Source organism: Stylophora pistillata, chromosome 1, assembly GCF_964205215.1.
Source record: "Stylophora pistillata chromosome 1, jaStyPist1.2, whole genome shotgun sequence".
Classification (NCBI taxonomy): domain Eukaryota; kingdom Metazoa; phylum Cnidaria; class Anthozoa; order Scleractinia; family Pocilloporidae; genus Stylophora; species Stylophora pistillata.
Genome location: NC_142519.1, coordinates 45228172 through 45244491, shown reverse-complemented (window position 1 = coordinate 45244491; position 16320 = coordinate 45228172). Strand labels below are relative to the sequence as shown.

The window sequence follows — 16320 nt, the reverse complement described above, 5'->3', positions numbered from 1 at the left end:
ACGGTGGCCAATTTACCATTTCAACTTTGTTGATATATGCCAATTATTTCGTTACCCCCACCGACGCCCCAAACAGTTTCTTTAGAAACTATCAGCCCTTACTCATTCATGAATACTTTGAGTTTTCTTTCTTGTTGCCTTAATTTAATTCCATTGATCAAAATCTACTGGATTATCGTCAATTGATGAATACTTTAATTTAATTGTTGCCAACACAAAAAGATAGGGTAACCTTTTTAAAATGTTCCTTTTTGAAACCCCTTCATTTGGTAAAAATTGTGGAATTCTCGTTAATGCCAATAATATTTCAGCTGGCTGGGCCACAACAACTTAAAGACATTACCTGAAGGTCTGTTCAACGGCCAAACTATGCTAAAATACTTGTGAGTAAAAATCATGTTTTGCAACAATATCCATTTGGAAAGTAACTCACCTCTCTCTTTATCTGCTGACGGGGACACGAACATTTGGAGTAGAAGCAGATTTTATCGTGGTCCCAAAAGTCCGGTATTTAGCTGAGAGTCTTTGAATTGCACTAAGAATTTTTTTTTCTCAGGAACACACCTCAGTAATCCACCGACTTAATTATCAGTGTAATAACCCATTGCAGAAACGTGAGAGGACTGGGAAAGAGTGTCGATGTTTTCCGTTTGTTTGAAAAACTAAGATATTCAAATGAAAGATCAACTAAATTTGAGAGTCTTAACCAAGGATAGAAGTATTTAGAGGAGGAAAATGGCAAAATTACAGCTCTTCAAATATCACCTAAAATAGAGAGTTTGTATGGATTGGGTAGACAGGCCAAAAAATTTTAAAGGGTTGTATGGAATTTTTGCAACTTTTGCAAGGCTCCGATTTGGACAATTTTCCGCTGAAAACTCTCAAACTTGTCTGGGTAGCTTTTCATTTGGTAATATTTCAATTGAAATGTTTAGATTTTCAATGTAATCAATATAAGAAACTCGCCCCAGTCCTCTCACGTTTCTGCAATGGGCTATATCAAATGGATTATGACAAGGGATGAAAAGTGTTTTCTCAGGAACATACCTCAGTAATCCACCGACTTAAGTATCAGTCTAGCATCAAATTTTCTGGCCCGGTTTCTCTTGTTCACACTTTTTCAGAAAATTTACTTGAAATGGCTAATTTATAGCCTAATTTTTAGCGTTTCTTGACTTTGCCAATTTCTCATCGGCTAGTTTGAAAACAAAAGTTGACTTTTTCCGTATTTAAAACCCCAGGCGTTTGATCGGCAACCAGCTTGAGAAGCTACCCCGCAACATATTTCACGGATTGACCGACTTGGAGAAGCTGTAACTAATATCAGTTTTCGTAAATCTTTCTCAACAATATCAGGTTTAAATGCTAACTTAAACTTTACTTTGTAATACGCTGTGTAAATGCAAAAACTGAGCCTTGGAGTAGTAACGAAAATTGGTCGTGGTGCGTTATCATTCACGTGATTACGATGCAGCAAAGGAACCTTCTTAACCTAGCTAGAAATGGTGGTTTGAACAGCCTTTTCTGAAATGGTCATTAAAGTACTGCGGTTAAAAAAGCTGTTCTCAGTAAAATGTTTTTCCACCATTGGTAAGTTCTGCAGTAATCCTATTCAGTGAGTATCAGACACAGCCGGAGTTTCTCTGTTGTAAGGGAGAAGGAAGCCGGCTAAGTGAAAGGCTTAATAGAGTGGGGAAAGAACCTCGTTCCCATACTAGATTTTCGGGCCGCAAGATTTAAACTTAGTCTCGAAAGCAAGTCTAGACCTTTGTTAAAAATGCCGGCAATGATGTTTACTTCAAATCCAGATCCGAAGAGGAAGATTACACGGGCTTAGATTTTATCCAAATTTTTCCTCGTAGTTTTTACACCTACTGATGTATTTCTATCTTACAATCGTTTGCGAGTACCTCCAATGTTTTACAATATTTTGAGATTATTAGCCAGTGGCGGATCAAAATATTAGAGGCTTATGTCAAAATTATCCCACTCGGCGGAGAGGATAAATCAGTTGATAATAAATGGAAGAAGATGAACAAGCGTCTTAGACTTAGACTTGTTTCTCCTCTTCCTCTTATTATCGTAGCCTTCTCCTACTAATTATAAAAGCTCATAAAACGTTTCAGGCAATTGCAAATATTTTAAAGATAGAAATTATTAAAAGGTGATAAGATCTACGGAAAACAAAATTTGACATTTTAAACCCGTGTATTCTCCTCTCTGTTTTCTTCCCTTTTCCTTGCAATTAACACATTTTCCAAAAACTGTGCAACGTCTTATTGTCAGGGACCTATCTTTCAACCAGTTGCCCAACTTGACTCGAGGTGTTCTCAGCACAAACACCAAGCTGAAAGAACTGTGAGTAGCGCTATTTCTATTGATAACCAGTTACAACTCTTGCAAATCATAATCCACTATATATTACCTTAGCTTTCAATCACATCAGCCACTTTTGCCTCCACCTGAGATACTCTCAGAATACTCTCCAGATGGTGTTTTGTTATTTATAAAATTAAAAAAAAACTCTAATTATTTCCTCGCAAGGAGCCGGGGATTTCACTAGTTTTACTGAATTTCATAGTTTTACTGAATGGAATCAATTTAGCCATTACTTTCTATATATTTCTCCATGTTGTTGATTCCTTACCTCTGTTCAAGTTTTCTAGGCACTATCTCATATGCTAAATACATATAAGTAAAAAATCTCTTAGGGGATAATAAAGCTCTAACCCTTACCCAGCACCCACTGGAAGGGTCAGGAAGATCAAGTACTGAAATTTGTTTGACAGTTAGCTTAGCCTTTCTTCCAATTACTATCCGAAGGGATTTGTCAAACAACAGGATTAAGCGCTTGCCCCTGGATATCTTTGGCAACCTCACTCAATTGAAAAGGCTGTAAGTGGCATCCAATTCGTATTACGGTACTCATGCACAGTAAATTGAGTTTTTCACCAAGCGTTAAGTTAAGATGACTGGATATTTTGCGTTTTTCAGGGAACTAGACGAAGTGATTATGATCTGTAAAAGTACGAATAAAATTTGACTAATTCTCACAGCGTTTTCTTTCACGTAACTAGTGGTTCATGATGTACGTGCGTTAATAACAGTGGGAGGTAATGCTTTTATGGGAGAGTTCAAAACAACAAAATTTATTTGTCATATGGCTGACTTGATACAGTCTCGTTACAGTGCTACTGAGAAGAGAAATCTTCTGACAGCATCCAACGAGCGTGCAAAGGGCACCTATATTCCAAACTAGCAGGGATCAAATGTAAAAATTGTTGATACGTATAGTTCCATAAAATTTACTTTGCGAAAGCTGAACTAAACAGATCGTGTTTCTTTTAAAGCTTATGGTCATTATCCATATACTAGAATATTCATTTTAAGAAACCATGAAAATAACTTAACTCTTCTACTTTTTCTCTTTCATTTTTCCCGGAAGCTTTCTGTCCAGTAACAGAATTCAGCATTTGCCAAGGTTCAACAACCTCTCCAAGATAGAAACATTGTAGGTAGTTCATGTTTGTAACGGAGGCTGAAGCAATGAGTATATCATACAATCTTCGTTATAGACAGGAAGCTTTCTAAATACTTTATCATTTTAGCCGAAGATCACTACTGACTTTAGCAAGTTACGAGAGTCTTTTTTAAGATTCAAGTAAGGAACAATAGTAAGCCGTTTAAAGGATAAAATCTAAAAGGCGAGTAATAAATGAAACAACTCCCTTCATCTTACACTCCTACCAATGATTCCGGGAAATACAAATTATACCAAAATGGAGGAAAACACGTGAATCTCTTGTTAAGTGGCCCTCTTCGTTTCGTTTTAAGAAAAAGATCCTTCTGAATTCTTAGGATGCGATCGAAACAACGAGGGCTAGTTATTATAAGAATCAAAGAATATAAAATCGTCACTAGTTGGAAGTAAAGTCCATGTTGCATTATGGTTTGGAACATCATACACTGCATTTTATTTACTGTGCAGATATATGGACAACAACAGCCTCGTGGCCCTGTTGCCTGATCAGTTCCAAGGTCTATCCAAACTAAAAGACCTGTAAGTGAAAACATCGATTTTTTCCTTTTAAAAATTAATTTTAAGTTTTCAGGAGATCTGAAAAACATGGTTTAAGAAAGCCAAAATGAAAAGCAATGACTCTTAACAGATCATCTTTGCTCGGTATTCTCGATACATATCTAACTTTTAAGGAGAGAAATTTTCAATTAAAAATTAATCTCACGCGTACCTAAAAGGAAGAGTGAGGTTGGATGGTAAAAGCTAAGTGTTTCATGTATCGTGGAAACGCTTGAATAGTCGACAACCTCGTTTTTTGCTTGGATTTTTTCCTACTTAATCGAGCTGGTGTACCCCTGAAGAATGCTGGTTTACCTCTCAATACCCTGAAAGAACGGCATAAGAGTAACATGAATGGTATTTGCAATGAAAATCAATATATGCTTAGATTGTTTCTATGTTGTTCAGATGATAAAATTTCCCCTTTTTTGATTTCAAGGGCTGTTTATGACAACAACATCAAATATCTGCCACGTGGAGTTTTTAAGGATGCGAAACAGATTAGGTCTATGTAAGTATCCTTTTAAACTTACTCGATAAACGAAATTAATACTTCCAAAAGCAGTGAGACTCTCACAAGAAATTTTTTAGTAACAGTAGAACGAATTGCTTTTCATAATAGACTGAAGGACAACAAACGAAACCTGAATTATTGCTATCCCAAGGAAAAATTGCATAGTTTTAAGCCGTTTTCAAGTTACCGGATATGTCTTCACTTTGCAGCGTATGGAAACCTCAGATATCATGAATGTCTTTATCGATGCAATCAAATGGTATTTAAATACCACCATACCCTTAAAAATACTCTACCTACTCTGCATCTACATGTATATGCTCGAGAAGCTTGCAGAAACCACAGAGTGATTGCGAATAAAACTTTCTGTCTTGTCCGAAATGGTCACGGACACTAGTAGACATGAAAAGAATTATCATCTTAGCCTATTTTATCCTTCCGACAATGTTAATTATCGCTGTGCAACAGTGAAAGTACATCAAACAGGCTGCTATTCGAAACAATACCATGGGTTCAGGGTAGAACAAGCCGAGTACACATGCAAGACCCATTCTATTCAGTGCGTGGACACCAAGGTGAATGAAGGTCCTATGAAAGACAGGAAGAAATTCTAAAAGTGCAAGAACTTAATGAGAAGCCCAACTTCAGGTTCCTTCAAGATTCAAACAAAGGGTTTTTCGTGACATACCTCACAAGATCAAGTCTATACTAATTTAGAGAAAAGCCTCACAGCCCTTAGAGTAATCATGAGGTCAGGCAAACCAATCAGAGTTAACTGATGCAGTTCAACAAAGTCTTTAGCCATCTAAAGGACTTCTGTAGAACCTGCGTAGAATCGGTTATAAAGATTTTTATTATCGTAGTATAATACACTACACGAAACGTTCATGTTATGGAGATTTAACTTTAAACAAAACGAGCCAAATTGAGTAGAAGTAAACAGTTTTCGATGGATGATGCAACACTCGTATGACGTGTACACTTTTTATTGGTTTATCTCTATTCAGGAGCTTTTATCTTAACAAAATCACTGAAGTAACTAATGAACAATTCAAAGATGTCGCGCCAAACATTCGATTCTTGTGAGTATGAACCAGCTGAGTTTGTTCAGAGCGTATACGAACTTACGGAATTCTATGACTGAATCCACGAAAAACTTTGATTGGTTGCGAATTCAAAGCATGTTGGCAAAGTAAATACGTCCATGCCTGTGTGATTAGCCGACGAATAACTTGTCACGAATCTGGAAAAATGGGATGACTCGTTAAAAAACAGATGCGTTTATTTCTCACTTCTCCCAATAAATGAGTTCTCATCTTTCAGTTTCCTTTTCTTAAGGTTTATAACGTTTCGGTATCTGATAATCATTAGAGACTGTGCGAAAAAGAGCAGAGGAAGTAGGAAGCGACCTCTCAGTAACTGATACAGCAGGTTGAAGAGATCATTGTCAGTATAACACGAGGAAGCATTGCTAGTTTAGCTGAGTTGCTTTCTTCTAACTCGCAGGTACTTTCATTACAACGAGATGCGGGAACTACCAGAAGGCTTTTTCTCTAACATGAAGGAGTTAATGACAGCGTAAGTCAATTAAAGTACACACTCAGTGCCTAGTTGAGGTGATTTAATAGAATCTTAATTCGTCTCTACCACTCAATGTAGTGCTTACAACCTCGCTATCCCCGCCATTGACATATATGAAGACCCATGACGGTTCCCACTTTCCCAATCCCTCAATGGTGAGACTGTTAAGTTATGAGAATTCATTCTTAGAGCACATCGGAATTATACCTTAAATATTTTTTTCAATTTGAGTACCTGTAATTTCTTCAGCACGTGTTCTCCTTTGGAATTCATTAATTTAAACTCTTTCTATGAACCCTAGCACTGTAGACACCAACCTGATGTGTTGTCAACTGACAAAAGAGGACGCGGACTGCGATTTTGTCTATGTCGACAGCTTTGCCAGTTGTGAGACTATGTTCAGAGATCGAGCCCCAAGGAAGTGTATTTGGGTTGTTGGTATCATGTCTCTGATTGGAGCTGTGGTTGTCATCACATGGCGAATGGTCTACAGGGAGAGAAATATTGCACAGCCAATCATGTTGACGCACTTGGCGGTATCCGATGGGTTAATGGGTATTTATCTGATCACCATAGGTGTGATGGATGCGATCTGGGCAGGGCAATACTACTTGCATGACTATAGCTGGCGTTCGAGTCTGTTATGCCAGATAACTGGCGCAATCGCAATGTTATCAAGCGAGGTATCTTTGATGCTTATTTCTCTTATCTCTGCTGACAGACTTAAAAATATTGTGTTCCCTTTCAATATCGATGGACTGACTAACAAAGCCGCTCATGCTTTGTGCTTTATCATCTGGATTGTCGGTTTCATATTTGCTTTCCTTCCCATATTTGGCATCCGGTATTTTAAAGCCCCTAATGGAGGTCATCATTACTATGGCAGATCTGTTGTATGTATTCCACTTCAGCTCTCAGACTATAAGGCACCTGGTTGGGAATATTCTGTGGCTGTATTTGTTGGTTTGAATTTGGCTTTTGTAGCCTTTGTCGTTGTGGCTTATCTTGTAATAGTTGGAAACAGATTGTGGGTCCAGGCGATGTCAGCCAATACCCAGCGAGAGACAGCTCTTGCCAAACGAGTGTTTTTCATCATCCTGACTGACTGCATCTGCTGGATGCCAGTCATTGTTATTGGACTCAGGTCCCTTGTGGAAAAGTCGTTCAGGACACCAGGAGATCTTGCCGTGTGGATCGCAGTGTTTGTTCTCCCATTCAACTCCGCCATCAATCCAATCCTATACACCTTGTCCACCACACAGGTAATTACCTCTTTAAAATATGTTAGTTTTTGTAAAATTATCATAAACGTGAAAGATCTGCTACTTCATCTCACTTGGCACACGTTATGTACCACTCGAACTAGAAGTAATAGTAATAAAAGTATGGCAGTCTACAGTCTAACCGCCGCCTGGTTAGCTCAATTGGGAGAGCGCCGGACTGCTGTGCGGGAGGTCGAGAGTTCAATACCGGCCGGACCAACACTCAGGGTCTTAAAACTAATTGAGAAGAATATGCTTCCTTTCTTTAACATCAAGAAATGGTTAGATATTGTAGTCTTCTCGGATAGGGACGAATAAATGGAGGTCCCGTCTCCTGCAGGGTTGGGGTAGGAGACGTTAATTTTCCACGCACGAGATTACTGTGTGATGGATGTCCTCCCTGGGTGGGTAGGTGAAATCGCTACGGAATAAACACGGCTGCCAGAGGCGCCTGTCTGATTTCAACCTTAAAAAAATTGTAACTAAACACGTATGTTGTTTAGAGAAATAGAGACCTTTAACTTTACCCCTTTACCTTTAACCTTTACACTTATCAACTCTTGAACAAGTGACGAAACCAACAAGGAAAGAATAAGGAGAACTAAAGATTTACCCCTTATAACCTTATAAGGTTCTAAACAAAATATGCATTCAAGAATTCATTACATGTATCACGGATTTCACTTTACTTATATTGTTAGGATATTACATTACATATAGTGTTTTGGTATCAGGTAGGATTTCACCAATGATTACCCTAGTTCAATATCCTTTAGTAAGCGTTTTAAGAAGATATTTTGTAGATTTCAAGTAGTAAGAATTCAAACATATCGCAAAGGGATAGAGTTGAGCTAGGCAAAAAAACTGAATACATTCTGTCACATTAAAAATTAGTGATACAAAGCCATCTCGCATGATCTTGCATGCCTTTTGGATATTATCATTAATTGCAATCTTTAACTTCAGTGTAAGAAAACTTTTCTGTCCCAAATATAGGTTAGAGACGTTCTCAAAGCAAAATGGCAACAGCTGTGCAACTATTTCATGGCAAAGTGTAGTCGAACGCAAACCGGAGAAGGTATAGGCCTCCGCTGATGTTTTGCTTTGGTTAATACTCCCGAACTAAGATGGCAGTTCAGGTCTATCTTACTTTTCTATTTAAGATGTGAGAGATCCGGGTCACGGTCAGGCTTTGGAGATGAGGACTTTCGGAGCTGCTGGAGGGGAAGAGGGTACGTGAACCAACAAAAGAAAGATATGTTGGTTTTACTTTGTTTCCTTAAGGATCCTTTGCTTTGTTCATTCAAGGTTCTATTGGATCTATACCCCAAATATTACAAAATCGTTAGAAAATTTTATCGGAGAAAACCAAGAATAGACATGACACCGATTGAATCAAATTCTATCAGAGCCCAATTGACCTTTTCATCTTTATAAAAAAAATATATTCTGCACTATTCTCTTTAATTATAAATCACCAAACATGCTTTATAGATCGCAGGAACGAATGTTTAGAACATCGTGTCGCCCATGAACAGAGTGAGGAGAAAAATAAAGATCATAAAGAAAATAAGGAGACCCGGAAGGAGCCAACAAATCCGAAATTGGAGAATACTGAAGATGAAGAACCCGCTGAACAACTCCCAAATGATCATAATGATATTTGAGCCTGAGGGTGGACTTATTTGTTTCTCAAATCTCATTTACAAGCAAGCAAAAAAAATTCAACTGAGTGGACACATTTCAGTATGGAGGAACAACAGTACAAATTTACAAGTTTTATCTTTGTGATCATGTTGTGTAAATTCGCTTTGTCTATAAACTGATTTCACGACTGACATTTACTAATTTCTCAAATTGCATGTTCCACTCAGAACCAGACAAAGAAGCCGAAGAGGAACCTGAAAAAGGGCAAGAGGAGGTCCATAAACATGATCACCCATGTCTAGAACATTCTGAGCCCCAAGATACACGTAAATGGCAGCTGAACACAAAACACAGAGAGCCTGCCGAGCCAGAACAGCCTGAAACTGAGCCTACCGACTCTACCGACAAAAGAACAGCACAGCCAATGAAGACAGAGACTAAAGATAATAAACAATCCCTGAAAGATGTCGCAGCAAATTCTGAATGTGAAGAGTTACAAACAGATTTTCAAGGGGATCAGGACCAATCTACTGATGAAGGTGAGGTTTAGGTTCCTTAAAAAAATTGAAATTTGTTTACGTTATCATTCACTCCAAATGTAGGTATTCAAATCTATTTATGGACTCCCTTATTCATAAGTACAGTAATAATGGCTTATTCATAAGCCATTAATCATATTTACTTAACTACATACCATTATAAGCTGGATGTGATGGTTCATATTAATTCGTTCCTTCTGATTTGTTGTAAAGTAGCAATTAACAAGAAGTCTTGTAGAAGCTTATGCAAACGTATAGGGGGAAGGCATCACAATACTTAACCTTAGAGCTGTCATTCATATTACTAAATGTGCCCCGAATTATTACCGGGGAGAAAATCGTTAGTGCTCCTTTATGAGGATTCGTGAAGATCCAAAACGATATGAGAAATGGATAGCAATTGCATATAAAATAGTCATAGTAACATTTAGGATATTGTCATCAGGGTAATGCTCAGCATTCCTTTGAGGGCCAAATCTCATTTTATCCTCATTTTATCTTTTTTTTCTGATTTCTCTCCTCCTCTTGTATGCCTCAGAAAAACCAGAGTTGAAGATTAACATACTCGCTCCAAATGGGAAAAAAAATAAAAAGACAATTAGAGCATCCTCTTGAAAACAAAATACCTCCTATTGATAAACTTTAGGGAAAAGCTAGGCCTTTTTTAATACGAAGAAGACAGAAGCAACCAGTTCATCTTAAACATGCCAGTTGAAAGCTGATTAAAAGAAAAATCATGCGGCGCTTTTGAGTAACATCACTGAGATAAGTTTCTTTCAGAGAAGGTTCATTTATGAAAGTTAACGGGAAACTATGTAAAATAAACCATACTGTACCTAGACAAAGCTTTATATTCAGTTCAGCGGCATCTCTCTGGGAGGAGGCATGATTCATCAGATCGTGAGTCACTTTTAAATTCATCATCATCATTTATTATTATTACATAAAAACATACATTTAAAGTCGGACCGGCCCGCACATAGCTATGCTAGTCTAAGCGGGCCAGTCCATCAATAGCTACAGTCCATCATTAGCTTATTACTATTAATATTAATAAAATAAAAAGAAAAGAAGGAAAAGAATGTGATTAAATAGATAATATTTTGCTTGTTTGTTTGTTTCTCTCTCTTCCCTTCCCCCTACTACTACTACTACTGACATTTTAATTTAGCTTAGAGACGATTTTGCGAACCTCAATGAAAGAGTCTTCATCGTCGAGTACACTTAAGTGAAGTTTGTTTTTAATTCTGAGTTTGAAGGATTTCTTTGGTAGCCCTCTCAGAGAGTTAGGTATCTCATTCCATAGTTTAGCACGTTTTAGGCGTTTTTCTGTATTTCAAGTCTTGAAGCATTTATGTAAAAATTATCTGAAGTAGATGAGCGTGTGTTATAAGAATAGTACTAGACGTTTCCGTAAATAAATTACGTATATTAATTGGGGCAGAAGCAGTGCCAACGTCGTGCATCCACTCAGATAAAGTTTTGAAGTACAAAACCTTCAGAGGCAAAATCTTAGCATTAATAAACAGTGGAATGGTATGTTCATTTTTCTTTGCGAAGTACATGAAACGTAATGCGTGTTTTTGTAACTTTAAGATATTATTTAGGTAAGACTTACAGGGCTGGAGTTCGTTTCTCGAAAGTGCCGGTAACTTGACTGGCCCGAAGCCATGTTTTAAAATCAAAATTTAAAGCGTAGGAAAGCAGGTTCTGGCAACCAAACCAGTCTTCTTTGTTTCTTTAGCGAATAGTTTTATTGTGTCATTTTCAAAACTTTTGAAATCCCCATCTTGAATGAAAACAGAACAGCTTCACGGGTCCGTTAGGTTACCAGGACTTTCGAGAAACGGGGCTCTGGCCCTAGACAGATAATCCGTAAGTAATATAAGGAGAGATTAAAGACTGATTCAACCTCCAGTAGGACAAATGAGAAACAAATTTACAATGGACTTGGACGTATGGGTGAAAAACGCATACATAAACTATCCAACTCCTAGTACGACTTACATTTTCTTGTATACTTTTCAAACAGTATTTTCACAGTATGAATTTGCATTCAGTGTTCACTTAGTGTTGGTCGTTGGGTTCAATGTTCATTTCGCGTCACCAAGGATAATGAAATCAATTGTCCAAAACGTGTACCATTGTTTTTGATTACTAAAGTAATGGCTTCCACTACGCATGTAGGAAGGACTTTATCTAAAAGCTGTCATAACTTAGGGAGAAGTACAGGAAGAAAACGAGACAGGTTTGAGCAGTTCGTTACGTGAGAGGACCTATAGATATGATAAACATGGAACATAACGAAGTGGACTGAATTTCCGGATAGCTTTTCTGCTCGTCATTGGAGCAAGGTAAAGTAAGCTTATCAATTACGCCAGAAAAAGGGAAAATACAAGTTCTCCCAGTAGGACCTCATACATCCCAGGGAATTCTGTCATTTTTCCCAAAGTCATGATAATTTTGATAACTTTGTGCCACCATTGAGCCAATTCAGTGGTTTGAGCACCATCGCATCTTCCCTGAATACATATACACATACGCCTGATTTACACATGAAATGAAGTAGTTCTTCATTTTGCTGACAGAATTTAAAATTTTGATGCCTCCCCTCAATCAACAATAACACTAATGCATAGTTTTATATTATATAATAAATTAAAACGCCTTCATACAAGTTTTTCATATCCGTTAATTTGGAAAATCAATCACGTTCAAGAAAGTTTTGACAACTATAAAATATCAAACAGCCCTTCATTGAACTGACAGAAATTACAGTGTAACGCTTACCCTACGTCAAAAACAACGTTTTCATCTGTGATGCACAAATTCGAGGAGAAATTGCAGCTGGGGGACTTTTACAGATTTTGAAAATAAAATAAAAATTCTCGATTAACAACAAAGCCTTGGTTTTTGTAATATCCAGTTCATTCCGACGGTTCCGGTGATTCGGTTTGCGCATGCGCGTGGTCATCGCGTTAAGATGCCACGCTGTCAGTTGTAGTTGACAAAGTGTTTGTTATTATTAAGACAGCCATTTCATATAGAGAAGACTTGCGGTTGCTATTTTTTTAATTTACTTTGGTTATCTGCTTTAGCCACAAGATGATATCGTTTCGATATCCAACTAATGTTTAAGGTTTAAATTTATTAAACTGGGCAAACATTTAATGGGGTTTGGAATTAGTAAATGCCGCGAATGTTTAATGGAGAAACTGCGTTGCAACAGTGTATTTTTTTTCTTTTACTGTTTCAATAAAGACTGTCGCCCATTTGTCAGAGTTCATGTTTATCAAAGAACACTCAAATGTTATAACGTACTCTTTGATTGGAACTGGTATGCTGTGGCTGGTACTACAGGAGGTAACACCCCTGGCACAGTGCACTTTTTATCTTTTAACTTTTTTCTTTCCAGTTCAAATCCAGCAAGACCCAGAGAGTGATGATAGCGATGACAGTAATGACGAGTCCAAAGATGAAAGTGAGCATGAGAAAATCGTAGAGCACAGCAATCATGAAGGGCCTGAGGAGAGAGATGAGAATAAAGAGGGTGAAAAACCACAGGATGTACACGAGGATCCATCAGAGAAGAAAGACGAACCTGAAAAACAAGAAGAAGAATCTGAAGAACAACATGAGGATGACGTGGAGGATGAGCCTAAAAAAAAAAAGCAAGTATTGGAAAACGACCACAAAGAATCTGAAGAGCAAGACGAAGATAACATGGACCATGAAGCTGGGGAAGACGAACAGTTTATCGTAAATAAGGGTATGTTTAATAACCCTCTGCTTCTTCTCAAAAATAAGAACTTTGATATATTGAGATCTTTTCACTAATTTAGAGGACAAATGGTAAACAACCTCTCCTCATCATACCTTGCACAAACTGTTAGTTTCTCATATTTCGTCACCTTGTTTTCCCTGCTAAACTACGCTAAGCGGTTTATTCGAACAGTGAAAGTGCTTTTGCTCACTACAAAGTTTTGGAGCGATTTTTCTTTCCTGATGCGTGGCACTACGGTGCCCCACTTTGTATAACAATCTCGTTATGAATTAGTCTGAGAAGAGAGTAAGTATTCAACATACGGAAAGTTACTGAATGGCTTCTTTTATTCTTGGGTCATGTTAATATGTAACAGATAAAAACCAAACGGATGAAAATCTCCCAGCAGCCTCAGGGCGAGAGTCTCCAAGAGCACCGCTGGCCACGTTTGACGATGACAGCGATCTTGATCAGTTTTACGAAGCACTCGACGGCATAAAAGGAACGAGAGTGTAATCAACAACATTGTGTTCTCAGCTGAATCCATTTGATTTATAAGAAATTAGCTTTAAAATCGATTAAGTAGGTGTTCGGCTCTATCAAGGCGCATATAGTGACTCTGAAATACGAAAACAGTAGTTTTCTTAAATAGTGTCAAAATATAAGCTTGTTGTTTTATGTGAAAATATAAGTGCCCGTGTCATGCTATACATACCAGTTAAAAATTCGATAAGCTAAATGTAATAAAATGAGTCGTTTTAAATTATTAGTTGCTAGGGATACTTGTTTACGCTCGAATGTCTTGTTTAGCTTGAGGTTTGGCTGTAAATGTGGCACTTTGTACATGTACTATTAGAGATCAAAAGTATGTTAGGTTCCTTCTGCGGTTGATAAGCCTTGAATTGTTATAACTTAATTATTATAGAGGCCCATCTCTGTCCTTTACAGTAGTATTAATTCATATCATACTTCAGTAGCGAGAGTGTACTTGACAATTATTCCAGGAGCGCGCGTTGGATATGAGATGATAGATAGCCAACGAGGCGTGTAGCGTCGAGTTGGCTTTAATCATCTCACATCAAACAAGCGCGAGTGGAATAGTTGTTTTATTAAAAACGCCCCCAAGAAATTATTATTTTGTAAGAAGAAACCGGACTTTTTAGCTCCCTTTTGATTTTAAGCTGACGCGTACGCTTACCATATTTGTAGATTATGGTATATTGGCTCATATACCATAATGGCTAAGCCAATAAAAAGTCTTGAATTGCATTATCCAGTGATCCAGTTTTTAATAAAGATATACAATGTTTCCTGACCGTTTTTTAAGGGTCGTATCCGGTTGCCGACCCGAGGCGGACACGCTTACCCGTAACATAAATTTGCAAGGATTTTTTTCTTAATAGTTAACCTTTCAATAATCTTCTATATACTTCCTTCGGATGTAATTTTAATTTCAGTTAAGTTAATGCTAGATGCAGAAAAAGTAGCAGTGTATGGAGGTGTTTGAGATATTGGGTCTGATCGGAACAGCAGGCGAACTATACGCTGTCACATTATTTGGCTGTTTAATATAATCTAAACAACTCAAATAATTAGTTGAGGGCTGTTTTGTATTACATTACTGAGTCATGAATCGTATTTATTCGATCTAACGCTGATATCTATACCTTATACTTATAATTTGTTCAATTCAACCTAAACATCTGAGATACTCTCTAGATGGCTGTGTTGTATTACAATGCTAAGCCATGAATCCTAATGATTCAATTGAAATCTGTTGCCATATATTGCCACCTTACTTATGATTTCTCTATTTCAATCTTAGCGTCTTATGCGTCTTATGATATATTCCGTAGATGGTTGTTGTATGGCAATGCTCAGCCATAATTGGCATTTATTCAATTTGAAATTACCATCGATGTCTTACCTATTGTAAGCATTCAGTAGCAGGTTGTGTTGTATAGCAATGCTAAGCCATGAATCATGTTTATTCAAGCTGATATATAATTTTTTATATATATATAATAATCAGTTTATTTCAAAAAATCAGTAAAAATACAGGATAACAAACAAAATTAAGACAAATTAAGGTATAAATATTAAAACAAGTTTAAAAAATCTCTAGCTTAGAGAAAAGTCTTGAATCTCTATGGTATTAACAACTGTTCTACAGAGTAGCAGAATTCACCTTATGTCTGCATTATTTTGCTTCAGCTTCATTCAGCAGAACAGCAAATAAATTGACGATACATGATCGACGTCCTAAATAATAATAATAAATTTTTCCTTAAAAATATTTCACAAAAAGCAGTTCTCTAAAAAAAAAAAAAATTCAGTAAACTAAGCTACACAATAAAAAATTGACTACTGAAATTCTGGCTTGCGCACTTTCCGATGTAGTTTAATGTAATAATAATTATAATAATAATAACTTTTATTTTAAAGTGCTCATATCCTGGGCTCATGGCGCTTTACAACACTGTGCGGGGGACTTTACCAGACTGCTAAGCAGTTTACAATCAGTTAAAGGTGAATCTAACAGATGTCCCCTTCCCCCGATTCCCAGTAAACAGGCCAGACCACATCACAGTAATCTCGTGAGTGGGTTCTTTAACGTCCCCTGCCTAACCAAATCAACTAATTAATAGATGCAGCAGACGGAAAAATACAATATCTACGATATCCACTACAATATCCACGAGCCTTATCATATTCTACTAGGCGGTGAAGGAAGGCATTAAAACCTCCCCGCTCTGAATTTTCTTCTGCAAATAACCTATTACAAATATTGTTTCAGAAAACTAACAAGTTGTTCTAAATTGACATATCAACGGTGTTAGAAGCTTCTGAACTTATGGTATTTTTCAGGGACCTTACAACACCTACCTAAAACTGAGTAAATTGAATAGCGTGTTTCAACCTCTCCCTTAATATTT

The 16320-nt window shown here is 37.2% G+C and overlaps 1 protein-coding gene and 1 long non-coding RNA gene across 2 annotated transcripts; both read left to right on the top strand.

Annotated features, from left to right (window-relative positions):
* Positions 1–2159: 2159 nt before the first annotated feature.
* LOC111320366 (uncharacterized) lies at positions 2160–3500 on the top strand. The gene is made up of 3 exons (XR_002693848.2): positions 2160–2358; positions 2824–2895; positions 3446–3500. It is a non-coding gene; the product is annotated as an uncharacterized LOC111320366 (long non-coding RNA).
* A 492-nt stretch (positions 3501–3992) lies between these two features.
* On the top strand, positions 3993–15508 carry LOC111346418 (follicle-stimulating hormone receptor-like). Its single transcript, XM_088759100.1, has 10 exons — positions 3993–4060; positions 4518–4589; positions 5600–5674; positions 6099–6170; positions 6475–7435; positions 8432–8513; positions 8599–8667; positions 9310–9621; positions 13037–13390; positions 13761–15508. The coding sequence occupies exons 1-10, from the start codon at positions 3993–3995 to the stop codon at positions 13898–13900; spliced, it is 2205 nt and encodes a 734-aa protein (XP_088615226.1). The 3' UTR covers positions 13901–15508.
* Positions 15509–16320: the final 812 nt, after the last annotated feature.

Excerpts from the sequence above, each read along its gene's own strand:
- LOC111346418 (XM_088759100.1), top strand. The coding sequence starts at position 3,993 with ATGGACAACAACAGCCTCGTGGCCCTGTTGCCTGATCAGTTCCAAGGT. Across the intron at positions 9,622-13,036 it reads GGACCAATCTACTGATGAAG|TTCAAATCCAGCAAGACCCA; the intron begins GTGAGGTTTAGG and ends TTTTCTTTCCAG. Across the intron at positions 13,391-13,760 it reads ACAGTTTATCGTAAATAAGG|ATAAAAACCAAACGGATGAA; the intron begins GTATGTTTAATA and ends AATATGTAACAG.